General features: G+C 35.9%; 1 protein-coding gene across 1 annotated transcript in view; it reads left to right on the top strand.

Annotated features, from left to right (window-relative positions):
* Nucleotides 1–749: 749 nt before the first annotated feature.
* The window catches only part of LOC121422307 (serine/threonine-protein kinase/endoribonuclease IRE1-like), a 28,306-nt gene continuing 8,548 nt past the window's right edge, over nt 750–20,507 (top strand). Inside the window, exons 1-13 of the mRNA XM_041617257.1 lie at nt 750–932; nt 4,871–5,080; nt 5,764–5,893; nt 11,062–11,168; nt 12,409–12,481; nt 13,135–13,306; nt 14,038–14,096; nt 15,078–15,324; nt 15,916–15,997; nt 17,445–17,571; nt 18,086–18,360; nt 19,120–19,331; nt 20,170–20,299. Of these exons, the coding sequence (XP_041473191.1) occupies nt 4,970–5,080; nt 5,764–5,893; nt 11,062–11,168; nt 12,409–12,481; nt 13,135–13,306; nt 14,038–14,096; nt 15,078–15,324; nt 15,916–15,997; nt 17,445–17,571; nt 18,086–18,360; nt 19,120–19,331; nt 20,170–20,299 (1,725 nt within the window). The 5' untranslated portion in view covers nt 750–932; nt 4,871–4,969. The remainder of the gene's footprint in view (nt 933–4,870; nt 5,081–5,763; nt 5,894–11,061; nt 11,169–12,408; nt 12,482–13,134; nt 13,307–14,037; nt 14,097–15,077; nt 15,325–15,915; nt 15,998–17,444; nt 17,572–18,085; nt 18,361–19,119; nt 19,332–20,169; nt 20,300–20,507) is intronic.

The following is a 20,507-nucleotide window of genomic DNA, read 5'->3' as shown; positions in this document are numbered from 1 at the left end:
GATGTGATGATCAGACTTCTTGCTAATCAGCTGACTTCCTATATCTTTGCCATGATTTTCGAATTATGGTGTCGAATTTCATTACAATTTTTTTTTTTGCTTGAATTATTTTGTTTTTTCATTAAAGCTTCTTTAACCTTTGAATTTCCACTTTTTTATCAAAATATCCAATTCTGCGATGGATTTTGACATAATATTCAGAAAATAAATAATATTTCACTTTCTATCTTTCCTTTTACTTCCTTTCCACTGGGGGAGCACACCGAGCCCCCGCCCATCTGTATGCCACTTTTCTCCAATTTGCATATTACTGAGTTATGCATAAAACTGTTTTGTGACAAATAAGTGAAACTTTGAAATATCATAACTTTTTTATTTAGCATCCGATTTTGATGAAACTCTCAGTGGTCCCTATATGTTTTTCTTCATTGATTCAGATTCAAATCAACATTTTTCTTGGCCGGTGGACTTGAACTTAAATGGATTTACTTTAAAGATATAAACATATTTTCTTATAGAATGAATAAATGAATATAAAAAAATAAAATGAATAAAAAAACAAAACGTAACGTAATGAAAAAACGAAATGACGAAACGAACTAAATTATCAAAACAAAACAAAACAAAAGAAATAAGTTCGGCTTTGAGCTTTTTTTGTCTTTGATATTGGTGCGTTTGTCTGAACCACCGAGACTATCCAAATCAGCTGTGTTTTGTGAATAATTTCCTCAGTTTGCCAAGTGGAGGCTTACACTATCTGTGTATTGATGTCATCATCCAAAAAGTCCCTAGAAGATCAAAACACAGCGCTCGTTCAATACACACCTTACACGTGTAATTTTCGGTATACACAAGTCAAGTATGGCGCAGCGCTGTCTATGCGAAAGAAGCTCCGAGTGGGTTCCTTAAAATAAAGATTTTCATCTTAATTTGTGAGTTCATTGTGTTGTATGGTCGTTTTATTCTGAAGGATGTGATATCTGGTACACTCTCCGTTCTTTTTTCGTAGTTTTATGGGCTTTATTTATCCGTAGATCTAGATTTAGAAATGCGATTGTGCTGAGTGTCAGTCTAGAGCCGAGAGGAGGCGTGCACAAATTCTCGATGTGGACAGTGGACCTCGGTTTGTTCTTTGTTGATCAGCGATCAGCTGTGACTCGACTGAGCTGAGCCTGAGATGATGTGTATTGACTACCGGTAAATGAATGAGTATTGTGGTGCTCTAAGAAAAGACGATGATGGCATTGATGATGGAGATAATGATTTTTATCATGATCGTCATGGCGACCATGATGATCATGCATCATCATGGAAATTGTGAATTGGTGATCTTGACTGATTGTGAGTTGTGATCGTTGATTACGATTGTCTGATTATTGCTTGATTGATTGTGTGATGAATCTTTTCTTTCTCTAGCTGAGGAGTGAGGGATGGTCGCCACAATTAATTGAGATGTCTAATATGCTTTTCACACTGCATTTCCTGAACCCCATACTGTCCTTAACCCCGGACTATCCTTAACTTCATACTGGTACTATCTTTTTGGGGGGATCCACACTGTCTTTCACAACCCCATAGTTATGTTCCCGGGGGGGGGGGGGGGGGGCACTCAGTATATAATGCATAGTGGGTATGTGCCGTGGAGGGGACCCCCATTTTTACACCCAAATTTCTGTTCCAAGGCATAGCATTTTTGTCTTATTGAGAAAAAAAAAAGAAAGCCGCTCCAAGGCATAGCATTTTGTTCTTATCGAGAAAAAGAAAGAAATCCGCTCCAAAGCTTCGCAAATTTTTCGTTACACCATTCTGGTCGCATTGATCTGCTGCAATTTTGGTGAAAAGCTGTCGCCGAGCGCTGTCCGACCATCGTCTCTGCACTAGCGCCATTGGCGGCGGAAGCCAATAAATTTAGGGGTGTCCACCTGAAATTTTGGGATGGACACATGTAAAAAATAGGACAAGCGCCCCAAAAATTTTTGACAAGCAAAAAAAAAAAAAAAAGGTCATCAACCTAAATTTTAGGGGGGGACAACACACGTTTCAGGGGGGGCCACGTGAATTTAGGGGGGGACGCAGGAAAAAAAATTGACAAGCAAAAAAAGGTTATCAAAAAAAAATTTAGGGGGGGACCATCCCCCCACCTAAAATTTAGGGGGGGACACGTCCCCCCCGCTTCCGCCGCCTATGACTAGCGCACCCGGCGGAGGCCGCAACATGCACGCATGCCCGTTCCATAGGGGTGCATACGCACGTACTCACACACTGGCGATCCGTTCCAAGGACCCCCGTTTTTACAAAATTGTAGTTCCAAAGCCCGTTCCGAGGACCCTCCTTTTTGTCTCACCTGCGAAGCAAAGTGAGACTATAGGCGCCGCTTTTCCAACGGCGGCGGCGGCGGCGTCAACATCAAATCTTAACCTGAGGTTAAGTTTTTGAAATGACGTCATAACTTAGAAAGTATATGGACCTAGTTAATAAAACTTGGCCATAAGGTTAATCAAGTATTACTGAACATCCTATTAGAGTTTCATGTCACATGACCAAGGTCAAAGGTCATTTAGGGTCAATGAACTTAGACCATGTTGGAGGATTCAGCATCAAAATCTTAACCTGAGGTTAAGTTTTTGAAATGTCATCATAACTTAGAAAATATATGGACCTAGTTCATGAAACTTGGACATAAGGTTAATCAAGTATCACTGAACATCCTACATGAGTTTCACGTCACATGACCAAGGTCAAAGGTCATTTAGGGTCAATGAACTTTGGCCGAATTGGGGATATCTGTTGAATTCCCATCATAACTTTGAAAGTTTATGGATCTGATTCATGAAACTTAGACATAATAGTAATCAAGCATCACTGAAAATTTGTGCAAGTTTCAGGTCTCATGATTAAGGTCATTTAGGGTCAATGAACTTTGGCCGAATCGGGGGTATCTGTTGAATTACCATCATAACTTTGAAAGTTTATTGGTCTAGTTCGTTAAACTTGGACATTAGAGTAATCAAGTATCACTGAACATCCTGTGCGCGTTTCAGGTCACATGACCAAGGTCAATGAACTTTGGCCGAATTGGGTGTATCTGTTGAATTACCATCATAACTTTGAAAGTTTATGGATCTGATTCATGAAACTTGTAAATAAGAGTAATCAAGTATCACTGAACATCCTGTTCGAGTTTCAGGTCACATGATCAAGGTCAAAGGTCATTTAGGGTCAATGAACTTTGGCCGAATCGGGGGTATCTGTTGAATTACCATCATAACTTTGAAAGTTTATTGGTCTAGTTCGTTAAACTTGGACATTAGAGTAATCAAGTATCACTGAACATCCTGTGCGCATTTCAGGTCACATGACCAAGGTCAAAGGTCAATGAACTTTGGCCGAATTGGGTGTATCTGTTGAATAACCATCATATCTCTGTAAGTTTATTGGTCTAGTTCATAAAAAGTGGACATAAGAGTAACCATGTATCACTGAACATCTTGTGCGAGTTAGAGTAGTATTCAAAGTCAGCACTGCTGCTATATTGAACTGCGTGATGCAGGTGAGACGGCCAGAGGCATTCCACTTGTTACAATAAGGCCCGCTCCAGGGCCCCCGTTTTTGTCTCGCCCGCGGCACACCCCTACCACTTTTTTTTTGGTCGAGTGCCCCCCCCCCCCCCCCCGGGTTTATGCTAGTACTGTATTGGCTTAGCCGTGGTTAACGCCTTAACCATGGACTATCTCAGCTCATAAATATTGATGACTTTACCATACAGAGCGTGATTAATATGCAATTTCAACTTCTGACTTGGCTAATGCTTAGCCCAGTTTCGTTTCACACTGCATCTATTAGCACCGCAATTGTGGTGCTAGAGCCACAATATTAAGCCGGCTAACCCTGTTTTTTGCAGGGCCAGATAGTACCCTACTATTTACCTTGCTAGCCCACTTTTTAAAACGTAGTGTGAAACCGAAAGCCCCACCAATTTCCCGTTGTTAAGGAAAAAGTGCAGTGTGAAAAGCGTATAAGTAGGGACAGTAATTTCTGTCTTACTATACTATGGCAAAATTAAATTCACCATGAATGAAGGTGATCGTGATATAATTAGTGATCATGTTGGTGGTGATGAAGGTAATGCCAAATGGTGATGGTGGTAGCAATGATGGTGATGATGGTGGTAGTGATAATTGTGGTACCTGATGTCATTTTTAGTGATGATGGTGGTTATTAAGGTAGGGATGATGTTTTTTTTTTGTCCATTTATCCTTAATTGAGGTACTTTATTGTCCATAAAAAAATATCATAAATATACAATACCAGCTTTTACGTCACAAAAATTCATAGTGATAATGATCGTGATGAAGGCAGTGGTGGTGGTATTGATGTGGTGATGGTGGTGTTGGGAGTGATAATAATAGTGGTAATGATGAGGGTGATGAAGTTGGTGGTGTTGATGGAATGGATGGTGGAGATGTGGTGGTGATGGTGGTGATGGTAATGATAGTGGGTATCCTTATTGATGATTAGTATTAACATAATCCGGTATGGGATTACACATGCAAAAGCATGGAGCATGTCATTCCCACTGTAATAGTAATATGTAAAGCTATTTTACATGTAGGTTATTGTTTTAATTGTTAAATTTTCCCCAAAGTGAATGTCACTGATTCCAATTCATGAGAGTTTAAAACAGAATTTTATTATGTGAAGGATGTGAAAACAGTGAAATAGATTTCATTGGATACATTTTGTGATACAAATCAAATACCTGGGTGGTTTCTTTTGTTCCATTTTAATATAAAACACCACTCGATCATTGGCCTCCCATGCATGGGTCATTTCAAATAATTATCAATAAATTTATTTTTGTTTTATTCAGGTATGCTGATGACTGTTTCTGTACGACCGTGCTTTACAGCCTTATGGCATTGTTACACAACATTTGGATCATAGATGAGACCTTCTACCATCGAGAAATATGAGACACGATATCATCATGAATGAGTTTGGAATGATCATCTTCATCCTTCTTGTAATCTTGTACATGTCATTTTGTTTGGTGGATGCAAAACAAGATGGAAATAAGAAGGTAATGTTTCTCTTTTCATTATTTCTTTTCTGCATTGCATCCTTTGTAATGGATACTCATTATAATAATAATAATATGCAACATTTATATAGCGCTTTATACAAATGTTTCTAAGCGCTGCATACTATTACCCCGGCTTTAGCAAAGTTACCCTGATCGGGCGCATCGAGCATTCAAGGAATTTCTTCCTACCGGGTACCCATCTACTACACCTGGGTCGAGAGTGGCAAATGTAGATAAATGCCTTGCCAAAGGATGCTAGTGCTTATTCATATTTTATTTCCACAGATAATGAAATACATTGTGAAATTGATGTATATAATAGCTGAGCTAAAAAAATATGTTTTAAGCCCCTTTTTCTCACTGGCATCGTGCCTTCAAATATGAAATTGTTATATGTTGATGTTGTCAGATGACAGAAATCAAATTTTAACGTATCAGAGTCATTGGTTCTCTCAATTGCATGCCATCTATCTTATAGATGCATTTATGAATTCAAGCAAATTCTACCCCTATTTGTATATTTCCTTATAGTTTTAGGGAAAAATTGCAATGCATTGGCATTGATAACAACTGACAACCAACTCCCTTTTTTCTAATAAAATGAGCACCATCCAAGCTCATGTGTGTATACATTTTTGTTTTAAGGGTTTGGAGTTGTATTAATAATACTTTTTTTTCAGGCGGATACGGGAGGACCACTTACCATTCCCTACACGGGTCACGATGGCTTACTTCTTGTATCAACACTAGATGGTAGCATGCATGCTTTAAATCAGCGCACAGGTCGTACCATTTGGACTTTGAAAGAAGGTTAGTTACAGACTCAAATTTCCCTCTTGTATTAGAGGCATTAGTCCTCATCTGCTGCTTTCAAAGATGATTTTTTTTTTGCTTTACAATTACTTTACATGTAGATTCCTCATTGAATGTGTATTGAAACTATTTTTTATTACTGGATAATTTATATAGATGTAGCATGTATGCTGTCATTACATTCTGAAAAGGTTTGATAATTGATTTTTGTATCCCTCTTGTATTAAAAGGCATCTAGTCATCTTCTGCTGCATTCAAAGATTAAGCATTTTTCTGCTATACAACTACAATTCCTTATATATATTGTAGGTAAATATTATGGTAATTGCATTATCTCTAGGTGAAGCATTTTAGAGGCAACTACAATTTTAAATGTCAGAAAATTATATTTGTAAAATTCTTATTTTGTACGTCAGTCGAGATAAGGTCATATAAGAGATCACTTGGGTGATCCCAAAGGCGTCTAGAGGCCCCAAAATAATTATTAATTTCAGTGGTTACAAGTACATGTACTTTACACTAATGCCTAAAACTAAAAATTCATTAAGCTTTCTTTAGCTTTATTTAGCATTTTGGGGGTGAATTCACACTGAGCCCATATGTAATTTGTTCCCTACATTTGTGGTAAGTGTGGAAGGGGAATATTTGTGATGCAATTGTCAGAATCTTATTGAAATAAATTATCTAATTATTGCAAGACTTATATCCATGGGGGCTTGGGGAGACACTTTAAATGTAGGCCTATTATAGTCACAGGCGAGACCCTCATTTTCAGCTGTAATTTCCATTCCAGACCATCACCAATTTAGAAAGCCATAGAGATTCCCATTTTTCCCTTTTCTTGAGACTTTCCAATTTGTGGTTTCTTGTTCTAGTGCGCGCGCCCATCATAAACTACTCAGCAGTCAGAGTGGCAAGCTCGATCAGCACAAGCCATATGCCGGGCCGCCAAAGCTCCTTGCGCCCGCAGCAAGCTAGCGCTAGCCCGATAAGAATCTAGAAGGCGTGCGCACGTTTTTACACAGCCATAACATTACCGCTACTGTGCTACGATTATGATCTAATAAAAAAAAACCCTCTTTTTTATGTGGTCAGTTCCAGAGCATTGCATTTTTAGCAATCATTGATCCAACAGCTTTTCCGAAGACCCCATTTTGTTCCAGAGCCCACAATTTTCAACTTTGGTGTGGCATGTACATGTAGTTATCTTGTTAATTCGAGTAGCCCCCCCCCCTTGCAGGCTCATATTACAGCTTTACATACAGAGCAATAAAGAAAGTATTTATATATATATGTATATGTCGTTCTCAGTAATTTGCTTATTTTAAAATATGGATGAACTGCTTTGCCTATTGAATATTAAAATTGATCAAAATAAACCCATAGTCACGCATGTATTAATTGGGTCATTGATCATTTATACATTACTGTTTGATAAAGGAAGAAATATCAGACTGTTTTGAATGCTTCCTTCCCTTTAAAAAAATGGATAAAAAAAATATTGAAATTAAATCACAATTTCTAAATAAATTGTGTAATTTCCTTTAAAAGATAATTGACAGTCAAATCTACCAATTTTATTTTTCAATAACAAAATGTCACAGTGTCCAACCTAATCATTGAATGAAATAAGATATGAATGAATGGCTAGGCAATTCAACATGTTATTTAGCTATAGATTGATATGTGTAGGCCTATACTACAAAGTACACATTTTGCATTTTTATTAAAAAATCTCCTTTTGAGCCTACCGGTACATGCATTTTCTAACAAAATGTACCTTGACCCATTGACCCCTTGTCAGATGGCCACAAACTAGTATTGTACTGACTCAGTATAAACTTGTATAATAATGGCATATCGTTAAATTTCGATATAAAGTGGATATTCTTGCATGAGAATGAGGTCAAATTGACCTTCTCAGTTGGTTTTAAATATATTTAAAAGCTTGGATATATAATTTAGAAAGTTAAAAAGGAAGGGATCAGGAGATTGAGAGACTAGCAAGAATGAAAAAAAGTCTTTAACATTCCAAACTATGAGACTTCCATTCTTCATTTAGTAGAAGTGGAGCGCAGTGGCCCAGTGGATTAGTCTTCGGACTTTGAAACAGAGGGTCGTGGGTTTAAATCCCAGCCTTGGCGTAATTTCCTTCAGCAAGAAACTGATCCACAGTGTGCTGCACTCAACCCAGGTGAGGTAAATGGGTACCAGTAGGAAGTAATTCCTTAAAAAGTTGTGTGCGCAATGAACGCCCAGCTTAGCCGGGTAATATAGGAGCACCTTGAGCACCTAACAAGGTGGATATGTGCCCGTTATAAATACCCTATATTATTATTATTAGAAAGGATCTGAAAAAAGGAAAATTCTGACGTCGATATGACTTTCCAATTTCTCTTAATATTTTTCAATTCACTTCAAAGGAAACAAGCTGATTTTCTTTTTTCCATGATTTGCTCTCTGTATTTGTATTTTGAACCTTAATACTGCTTTGCATAAAACTGTCTACCGAACAAAGACCCGTACTTCTGCAGATAGACAGTTGGGTATTGTGTGTGTAAAAGCAATGATGAGAGTACCAGCAGATGTCCTGTAAGCACTGATTGTAAAAGAATAGCTGCCGTATCTTGTCCTTGATTGCATTCCCATGTGCCTATATAAATATAATTCATCTAATTTCTTCTATTGCTTTTTTCAAACATAAATCAATAATTATTTATGATGACATGCATTTACCCATGTTAAGTGATGTAAAACAACATATGTTCACATAACGCATGTATTAGCTGGCAATGTACATGTCCAATTGGCAGATATTTTCGCAATGTATTACATTGAGAAATATATGGTGTCAAATTCAAATTGAAATATTCACAAAGTACAAGAAAAAAAATGTTCCCCGTTGTGGACTTGTTAGTCTGTACAGGTATATAGACAATCACTCAGCATTGAATCAAATTGACAGCAAGCACCTCATGTTGCTTACTAGCTGTCATCACATTTTAATAATTCATTAGCATGCCAATTAAAGGTTTTATAATGGAACCATTTGTTCCTTAAAATATCATCATAATGTTCAGCTTGAATCCCCAAACAAAGGGTCTGTCTCATCGGTTTATTTCCAATTCCTCTCATGCCAATTCATTCAATTGCCATCTCGTCTACTATCATTTGGTCTACCTTCAGTTCGTCCACTCACTACATGGTCAACTTTCATTTAGTCTAATGCCACTCCGTCTAATAACCGGTTGGTACAATAGCCATTTAGTTCATATACCATTTGGTGTGATTGGACTAAGACTAAGTGTTTAATTGTGCAAAATGAATGAAAATTAAATGGATATTACCACCTAGTTATGAGACAAAACGGTCATAGACAAAATGGTGATTAGACAAAGTGATGATTTGACCAAATGGTTTAGTGGACCAAATGGTTGTTAGACAAAATGTTGATGGGCGGAATGGCATTTGACTTATTGGCAGTTTACCATCTCATCTATTTTTCCAGTGTTTTTCAATGTACGTATGTATAGGCTATGGCAAGCTGTTTTCTTTGATAATCCAATTTCTCCATATTAAGTATTGCCTTTTGTTCACAACACAAATGATTCTTCATAAAGAAGTTTAATTCTTGATATTTTGTGTTGTTTATAAGGAAATGCAGTTCTTGATATCAAGGATAGGAATGCTCGATATGAAGAAAAGGGATTAAATAAAAAATATCTGGCTACACTTGCCTTCATCAGCATACACTGAGTAAAATGGCAGATGTGACATTTTCTTTTATAGCTTATGAAACTGGAAAGCTATAGCAGACCAGAACATGACACTGAATTGAAAACTACATGTATGTTTTAAAACAATTATACAGCTGCGAATGAACTGTATTTTATGCTCTACTGCTTGAATAAATACACAACTCCGAGCAATAGATAACCAATTGGGAGGAGGAAAAAATAAGAAATTTTGAAGCATTATTAGTTGTGTAATTATATACATGTAATGTAAGCTTACACACTTCCTTCTTTAGTGTGTACAACTATCTTATAAATCTAAATATTCAAAAATATCCAGTGTAATACCCATTTCCTTTCTCTGGTTGCCTACTCAAATTCACCACATACATGTATAAATGTATACGTCAGGGAAGGGTATAAGGTCAGTGCTGAATCAGAGACATTCAGTAAAATAATTACAGGACTTCAGATTTCATTAATGATTGGAACTGTTCTGTAATTCAGTCCTTGAAAAAAAGTATTACTCTTGCCCATTTTGAGGGGTATGTGGTAATGTTCACATTATTAAACTACAAATATGAGAAAGGACAATGTTGAGGAAAGAGAAGGGTAGGAAAAATTGTAGGGTAGTGTATGGTTGGAAAATTTACTCTCTAAAAAGCTCAAGAAATAATTAAAGAAATAAAAGTGATCCATGTCCACTTGAAACTGTCATTCATTCTCAATGCTCATATTCATTCTAGGAAGTATATTTTCAAGTGAAGTTTTCACTCAACATTGAATTTTTTATTGAATGACATGTGAGGAGTACCAGTACACATTACTAGCATTAATCAGTATTTTGCTTATTTGTAAAAGGCACAGATGTTTTCTTTCGATTATTTACATGCCTACATGTACATGTATCAAATTAGGAAGTGATGGTGTCTTGCAACAAAATAGATTTATTTTGATTTTTTCTATCTGCTCTTTAGGGATGTAATTTCCCTCTCAAGACCCCCCCCCCCCCCCCGTCCCAGCTCGTGACCTGTAAATATAGACCTGTCATTCCGCCGCATTGCTGAGTCTACCCTGTTTTCATTCATCCAGTGTTTATGTATAGACTTCATGTATCTACTTAATATCTCCTCAAGTATTTTTTCCATTGATTGAGTAGGCTATTGTATTGATAGCATTTATTCAATTGTATTACTGTACTCAGTGGTGGATTATTAAAGAAAGCCAACTGAAACTAAATCCAATCACATCTAGACGATATTTGATAGCGGTAGTTTTCTTTTCTTTCATACAGTTACAAAGCACTGCTGACACTGATCCATGTGTTTTTTCCACAAGTCTGTGTGTGTTCATATTTGTCTACAGGCGCTTGTTAGCCAATAAAAGTAAAAAACAAAACAAACAACAAAAATCTTTTTTTTTTGCTTGCAGACCCAGTAGTGAAGATGGCAGTTGATAATCCAGAGGGATTTACGTTCCTACCAGATCCAACGGATGGAACCCTTTATGTGTTAGGTCCTGGTGGTGATGGGTTGAAAGTAAGTATTCAGATCCTTTATCAAAGGTCAAGTCCATCCCAGAAAAGTGCTGATTTTAAATTTAATAGAGAAAAATCAGACAAGCGTAATGCTGAAAATATCAAACTCGGATATAAAATAAGAAATTTAAGACATTTAGTTTTGCTTATTTTTCACAAAATAGTTGTATGCACAATTTAGTCACATGCAAATGAGAGAATCGATGATGTCCCTCACTCACTATTTCTTTTGTTTTTTATTGGTTGAAAAATACAATATTTCATCTTTTACCGATTTGACAATAAGGACCAACTTGACTGAACCATAAAATGTTAAACAATGGTAATTCCACATGTTTAGGGAGAAATGAAACTTTGTTTCACATGACAATGAGGAGAAAATTAGAATGTTTCATATAATATACAAATAAAATAGTGAGTGAGTGATGTCATCAGTCCCCTCATTTGCATACCTCCTGGAATGTTCATATAACTATTTTGTGAAATAAAGCGAAACTTAAAAATGTCATAACTTTCCTATTTTACATCAGATTTCAATTAAATTTTCAGTATTATTCTTGTTTTATTTTTCTCTTTTTATTCAAATGAACTTTTTGTTGGGATGGACTTGTCCTTTAACCTCTAATGTTCCATATTAGGATATTGATAGATAAATTGTTTTTAGATAATTTTGATTTCAAAGTTTGATCCATTGCACCAAATACCCAGGATAAAGTTATGTCTGGTTATCCAGGGAAATTGCATATTATACAGAATTGCAATCATGTTCAGCTGGTTGCAATGTCTAAATATCCAAGTGTGTAAACTACTGTTTTCAATATCATTATAATTATTATTTTCTTGTTACTGTTCAAGGAAACTATACATGGAAAATATAGCTCAGATGACCTTTTACATGTAGAATCTCCATATACATATTATTAGGAAAAAATCTTGAGTGGTTGAAAGAGTAGAATTCTACTCTTTCAACCACTACTTTCTTTGCTTATATTGAGTTATTGTTCTTTGTATGAGGCTGTGGTAGTTCAAGGACAATACATATACTTATCCCAAATATTTCATATTCATACTTTTCATGCATCATTATTCAGTATGAATTGCTTATTAAAGAAGACCTTCCGTCATTCTTTCTTCATGAATTTATTCATGAAAAAATGAATATATCTCATATTCATAGTGTCAATCTTCACAGACAAAGATGAAGGGTTACTCAATGATTATTTTTGTTGTTTTTCTTTTAGAAACTACCATTAACCATCCCATCGATAGTCTCATCATCTCCTTTCAGAGGTCCAGATAACATGCTTTATACAGGTAAGGATTTTTATTTGATGTGGCCCCAAGTTGCATGTAACCTGCAATTATAGCTGGTTACATGGAAATTTGATGAAGCTTGATTTTGATTGGGTGCTGAGCAATGTGGTCATGGAAGTCAATTAATAAATGAGTTGCCAAAAAATAGTAAAATTGATTTATTCATTTGATGATGATGATGATGATTGTTATGTACTGCTAATTAATCTTCAGTAATTAAGTAATTAAGGCACATAAAAAAGCACACATTTGATACTCTTGGTACATGATTCCAAAGCAAGTTTATTCCGCATTCATTGCGCCTGCACAGCTACAATAGTAAGAACAGTGAGTCATGATATGACATCATGTATGACATCATTATCAATATGTAACAATGATGATGATCAGTGATAATGATGATGATTATGATTATGATGGTGATGATGGCGATGGTGATGATGATGATGGTGGTGATAATGATGATAGTTGATGATGGTTGATGGTGGTTCTGGTGGTGAGGAATGAGGAAGATGATGGTGATGATGGTGACAACGAAGATGATGATATTACTAAGTTTTAAGGTGATACAAGAGTAATTGAAGCAAGAATGTCTGCACATTTTGTTCTGGTTTGTTTTTCATTCAATGTATTTTTTACATCTGATTTTTTAGGTAGGAAAGCAGACACGTGGATAGCCGTAGACGTCAACTCTGGTCAGAAAAAACAGACACTGACCACTGAATCCAGCCAATCGTCCTGTCCACTGACCAGTAGCTCAACACTCTTCCTTGGACGTACAGAATTCACTGTCACTATGTTTGACAGCACAAACAGCAACAAAATGTAAGGAGGATATTTAAGGAAATATAGGGATAAAGGGAGAACTAGAAAAATGTACTTGTGAGACCGTATGGCAAAAAAAAGAACATTGTATCAGTTTTAGGGTATTATGAGTAAATCCAAGAGTTCATTGACTTTTTCTACGACTCCTATCTTTGTTTGGAATTCAGGTCAAGAAAAGGAGCACAAAGCAAAAATAACTTCAACATCAGTGATTCTTAAACTTATTCTTGGCTTATCTTATATGAGTGATAATTGTTTTTCTTTGCCAATATCTGATTTTTTCTTCTTCAAATCCTTCATGTACGCATTGCTATTTTGTAGTTCAGACAACATCAACCGAAATTTCCAGAAGTCAATCTTTCAGAGTCTAGAAATATGGGAATATTCCTCATTTTACAGGTAGTCTCTAAGTAATTCAGAACACAAAGAAATGGAGACAATAGATGGAGATTTTGTGGATATAATATGTGAAAAGTTACATTTTTTAGATAATTTGGGGAAAAGTCCCCCCCCCCTATTAATCATAACCACCTGCTAATAAAAGCAGTGAAGCATTTTTTATATTTTTTAGATGAATCAGGCCTCTTTATTCCTTTGCTTCTGTAATAGCATGCTACTGCATAGAAAACCTCATCCTTTAGATATAACTCATACTGCCTGTCAATTTTTTTCTATTTATATTGCAGATTGTGTGATTTTATTGATTATGTCTTGTTTGTTTATACACACAGCTGGAATGTGACGTTTGCTGACTACTCCTCACATGTCTCCCCTGATCAGAGTAATTATGGTGAGTATATATATCAATACTAGATATGTATGAATAATAGGCATTCAAGTGTTATAATGAATTTAATAATTATGTGTATAGACACATCTTATAATGAATTTAAAATTATGTGTATGGACACATCTTATAATGAATTTAATAATTATGTGTATGGACACATCTTATAATGAATTTAATAATTAAGTGTATGGGCACATCTTATAATGAATATGTTGAATTGTGTATGGGCACATCTTTTGATTTGTTGCAATTTATGTCCCTGCAGATCAAGTCTGGAGGGGTGTAAAGCATTGTACCTGTTCATCCTATCTCCATCTATTTTTTCACTGGTCCACATATTGTATATATATATACATATATATATCTACGCGATAACTCAAATTATTGACAACTACATCATTAGCTGACATCTTTATCTCAAATTTAATTGGCTGAGAAGCAGTTGGTCTTTGACTGATGCTGATAATGTTCATGAAATGGTGCTCAGAACATAATATTTGATCTTATAGTTTTCTATAATTAGTAAAAGGATAATTAATTAGTCCCCTTAACTCTTTATAACATTTATACTTCATATGTATTTCAAAATAATGAAGATCCTAGATTGTCTCCAGGTATGTGTTTCATGTAAGTTGTCAGCACTGACTAAATTGTCAGTGCTGACAATTTCAGTGAAATCCTTGGTTCTGATTGGCTGAAAGGCACTGGCCTCTGACTTTAACTATGGTAACTGTCGGAGAAAGACAACTTGTCAGTGCTGACAACTTTCATGAAACGGTCCCCTGACATTTCCATTTTGCGTTAAACAGCATAGCCATCATAATCTACACAAATTTTCAGCTGTATATTTTTTTGAAATTATCAATTGGTTTTACATGTCATAAGTTTTCTTTCGCACATGTGTCTATCACAAGACACCACTGCACTATACAACTACTAAGAGGAAATTCCCCATTCAATGTTCTTGTTCCACATTCCCAGATCTGCGTCACTTCTCGTCTATCGCTGACGGTCAGATGGTCACCCTGGACAAGAAGACCGGTGAAATGCTTTGGGTCACCAGCCATAGCTCACCAGTGGTAGCCATGTACCGCCTGTTGGGGGAAGGGCTACACAAGGTTGCCCATACAGCGGTGTCCCCGAACACCCTCGGGCACCTCCTAGACGGTGGAGAGTACCCTACGTGGAGGAACCAACTCCTAGGCTACACCAAGCATACTAAACTAGTGTGAGTAATAGCCAGCCATTCTTTCATCTCAGCCTTAATACAATTGTTTATTTCTTTCGGCAAAATACTGATGGACATTATGCTGCATCTTCGTACGGGAATCTTCTGTGAAATTTGATTACAAGGCAAAAACTCCGTATGATACTGTCTTCAATCATTCAAACAAATCCCATAAATCTATGTCTCCATGTATTTTCGGTGGTTCTGGGAGACATCATTTTCAAACTAGCATTGGTTTGACAATGTGTATAATTTAGATAACATGCATGAAAGATATACTCAAAGCCGTAGATCTTCTTACATTCATTTAACTTGCAAGCCAGATATAGTGTTAAGAATCAAACATACAAAGTGTGGGTAGTTATGAAAAATGCAAGAGTGAAATGATATGCATTATTTGTTTTATCAAAAATTGATGCGGATCCTTGTTATTTTATAAATCAGCCCCATCTCTAAACCATAACCATGATCATTTGTCACCGATTTTATATAAAATCTTGTATCCACCCTCGACTGATCATCATACAAGTGTGTAATATTTAAAAACAGGTATCCTTATCCTTGTTATTTTTTTCTCTTTTTACCTACTAGGCCTACTTTGTACATTGGAGAATATCCCTTGGGATTGTTAGCTCTACCAGCGCTTGTTGAGGAAGAGACTGTTCCTATCATCGTGAGTTGAATAGCTGAAACTTGCACTTAAGTGAAAAATTGATAGTAACTTTTATGTTACACTGAAGATATGAAATAAATCACAATCGATTGCAACTTATGTACTTACTTTAGCAAAGACTTGCAGTTATGATTAATTGTAAAATTGATTTTATATTTTGTGCTACAGTGGACTAGAGCTTGTTGGAGAAATGTTTTTGCATTAGAAAACAAATAAAAAATGCATGTGTATGATTGTTCGATAATCAAGTTTTAATTGATCACGACTCTTTGTGCAACAGTGTTCTGGACCCTGTGTTACAAACTGTTATGATTCAAAGTGTTATTGTTCATCTAGGATATATACATACTATCTCTTTGTAAACAAGATGCACAAGTATTGGTCAGATCCATATTTCATGCACTAGTGTAAAAGCTTAACTTTACTAGTTACAGTGAGAAATGATTTTTGAGAAGATGTCTTTTTAGATCATGGTTAATTGCTGCCAAATCATCAGAGATCTAGAGCTAGAAAGTTCTGAAATGATTTATATAAACTAACTGTAATATAATGAAATATAGACTGGAAACAAAAGCCCTGAAGATTACCAGCACAGATAACCCTATTCGGTCAAGTGTATTATTATTATTGCTTTGAAAATGACCGGTCTACCTGCGCAATTCCATCTTCTTTTTGTGTGAAATTAGTGAGCAATTCTACCTAAATAATTTGGCTCGTAATTTATGCATACAGATAATTGGTTGAATCTCGGAAATTTAAACGCTTGTATAATTTACGTCTAAAGTTCACACAAGCATTCTCGATAGTGCCTACCAATGTTCATATTTATTGTTCATTGAGTCGATCCAACTCTAAAAAGATAAGGAACAATCATGAATGATTTCAATGAATAGGAAGGAGTTATAATTACCTTATGAATGATTATGCTATTTCTTTTTATTTTCATTTTGCCTTTTTAGTAAAAATTGATGTTATTATTCTACTCTAATGTGATATATAGTTTAACTGATTGATTAATTGATTGATTGATTGATTTAGTCATTTCCTCATTGATTAATGAAATAATTCATTCATTTAATATTTCATTTATTCATGCACTTATTCATTGATTGATTTATTCATTGATTCATTCATTCATTCATTCATTGATTCATTGATTGATTGATTCATTCATTCATTCATTCGTTTGTTCACTTGTACGTGTACATCAGGGTTACCATTTATACAATGCTTTGTGAAAGAACTTTAACTATATCACTGAGGTTCTTGTGAAATCTTGTAAGGAAAGCTGTGTCTTGAAGATGGAACTGTGTCTATTAAAGACTGGGGGGGGGGGCTGAATCAGCCCCCCCCCCCCCCGTCTTCTTAGGCATCGAAATAGCCCAGTCTATTTAGGGTTAAATATTAATCTAAAGTTGTATATTATCTTCATATTTGCGTCATGTAGTCCAGAGGTTGGAGTCCTCCCCTACTTGAAGGTCCTGGGTTCGATGGTAGTACAACCCCGAGTGATGATCACCGTCCTATCAACCCACTGTCTGACCACAATAAACCCCAAGGCCTAATTTTACTTGGTAATGATTTTGATCTGATGTAAAGGGAAGGGTATAATTCTTTAAGAATGATATTGAATTATTAATTCATACAAATTATTTTGAAGTTAATCGTCAATGATTGTGATGATTGATTTTTTTCTGACAGTGGTTGATTTACTCTGAAATTAATATTTACTTTATGGGTAGATTCATTCCATGAGCTACCCTTTGGGGTGTGTCTATGGTAAATAAATAAACTCAATTATTGTTGTTACAATTGTGATGATGATGATAATGATGAAAGGGATAATGATAATCAGTATAATTTATTTGATCATGATAACGATCTCCATAACAATAATGATTGAGATAATGATGAAGATGATAATGACATTGTTTACCAATGTTGCTTGTATCAACAAGTGTAATCAAAGCTGCTACATAATTTCAACATGTACCTGACTATATTCAACTCCTATCATTTTGCAAAGTTAAGATGAGCAAAGCAAAAATTGTTCTTATGTTTCTCCTACCGGTCCTCACTCTTTCACAGGCTACCACGAGATGCCTGCCAACTCTATCATGATACGCCCTTCCACCCCTGTCAGCCTCGACCTCTCTTCCATGATCGAGGCCACGCCAATCCCTCATCCTCACAGGTCCGACGAACCACATCCCTCCCCAGACAAAGAACCGTCTAAACCAAGTCCTGGACCTAGCTCTGAACAGTCGACCTTGTGGTGGATTCATAGGAGTGAGGCGGTCTTCATGGGGGGCATCTTTACCCTTCTTGCTGGCTTGGCTCTTATCTTGTACTTTTTGCCAAAGGTAAGCATCAATTAGCAGGTAATACCTTTTGTTGAAAGATGATTTGATAAAATAATCGTTGATGTATTCTGATGAAGATATCATAAAAGGACTGAGAGGTATTATCAGATATTTTTCTTTTCTTGTTACGTAAGAACATGTTCTTCAATAAGATTGATGTATGAAATGGTCTGGCATTTGAGAGCAGACATGCTTCAAAGTATACACAGGTACATGTAACTCTGCTTGCAGTTGAACTTCCATAAGTTCAATGTTGGCCTATGCAAAGCGATTTTTTTTTTTTTAGACCAGGGGACTGTTTAATAAAGCTATTTGTAAGTTAAGAGTGACTTTAAGAACGACTGGTGATCCTTCCTTGTGGTAAATGATATCCACCATTAAATGTTCATTGGTGATTAAGCATGTGAGAAAGGTTTACCAGTCATTCTTAATGTGTTCTATCTTTTCTGAGTTGGATTTCTCTTAGGTTGAACTAGATTTCTGTGGTTCAAAAATATTTCACTTTGGCAGAGTTCCTTGTATATCATTAAATTTTCTTGTTTCATTCATATGGTCATTGCATCATAAGGTTTTTTTTTTAATATATCTTGACAGGAGTATCATTTATGATAAAGCTTTCATTTGTAATGAATACTTTCATTGTGGTACATAACAGTTTTATCTATTCATTTCTAGAGAAACCTAGCCATTTATCTGTATCATCAATTGAATTTTATTCAAGTTTGGTTTCATTTATCTTTGTTATCTGCTTATGTCCAGCCCCTGGTGGTGGTTTCACAAAACCCCAGCTCGGCACCCCCATCACAGTCGAGCCAGCACAGCGGTACAGGGAGCATCGGTGGTAAGAAGGACGTCTCTTCAACGCCACATGGTAATGATCATGTTCCTGAAGGCTTCGTCAAAGTCGGGAAGATCTTGTTCAACCCAAAGCAGGTTCTAGGGCAGGGCTGTGAGGGCACTTTTGTTTTCAAGTGAGTATTATTGTACATGCTGAATGAAAAAGATATATCCGTTTGAGAGTCCAGCAGGGGCCCGTTGCAGAAAGAGTTGCAGTCAATCGCAACTTGATTTTCAACCAATCAACAGTGCGCATTTTGGACTTGCAATTGATTTTTTTTACTTGCGTTTAAATGCAACTCTTTCTGCAACGGACCCCAGTTGTAAAGGAAGGCCGTCTGCATTTTGCATTATTCTTATACCCATGATCAAATTTGCAATGCAAACTTGTTTCCTTCCTTACACAGTGATCATTCTATCATGTAAACTTTGGCTCAACTGCTGACTTTGACCCCTATGTTTCCATTTATCTTTTATGAATGCCCTTCACTTGATGATTCTAGTTGACAACGGCTGATGTTTCCCCAAAATATCCAAATACTCCTCCTAAGATGCAAAAGAGGTCCCCCTCGCTTTGCCCCCTGAATATTTTAATTTGGTCAAATGCTGATTGTACACTATTTCAGCATTGATAGAAGTGAAAAAAGTAGATCCTGGTCAGAAAATATTGATTTCTCCTGGAAGATAATGTAAAAGGTCATTATTTACAGTGGAAAATGGCCTTGATGAATATGATGTCCATCCCAACCAAAGAAACTGAATAGAAACATCAGTATAACATCAATAATCCTTATTGAAAAAAAAAATCAAATCGATTTAAATCTTACTGGCAAAATATCTTTGGAAGGGGATTTTGTTGCTGATATGTAACAATTTCTGTCATGTGTATCAAGTTTCTTTACCAGTGCAAAAGCAATAGAAACAAAAAATGATTTATAAAAAAAAGTTATTGTGTATCGATGTTCTCTGCAGAGGGCGCTTTGATAATAGAGATGTTGCAGTGAAGCGAATTCTTCCAGACTGCTTCAGCTTTGCAGATAGAGAGGTAGACTTGTTGAGAGAATCGGATGAACATCCAAATGTCATCAGATACTTCTGCACGGTAAGATCTTAATTCACTCCTGCTTATCGTTATTGACAGCATTATCAATTTCAGAATTTTAAATTCATTCTTAATTTTTAAGCCTTTGTTTTTAGGTGGTTGAAATTATCTTTTGCATGAATCAAATGTGGATATAGGATGTACAATGTAGCTTATAAGGTAACCTCATACTTGCAATATTTGTATTCTTTGAGGGCTTATCTAAACC

Source organism: Lytechinus variegatus, chromosome 10 (assembly GCF_018143015.1).
Source record: "Lytechinus variegatus isolate NC3 chromosome 10, Lvar_3.0, whole genome shotgun sequence".
Lineage (NCBI taxonomy): Eukaryota > Metazoa > Echinodermata > Echinoidea > Temnopleuroida > Toxopneustidae > Lytechinus > Lytechinus variegatus.
The sequence above is the reverse complement of the archived record's forward strand: the minus strand, read 5'-3'. Positions and strand labels throughout refer to the sequence as shown.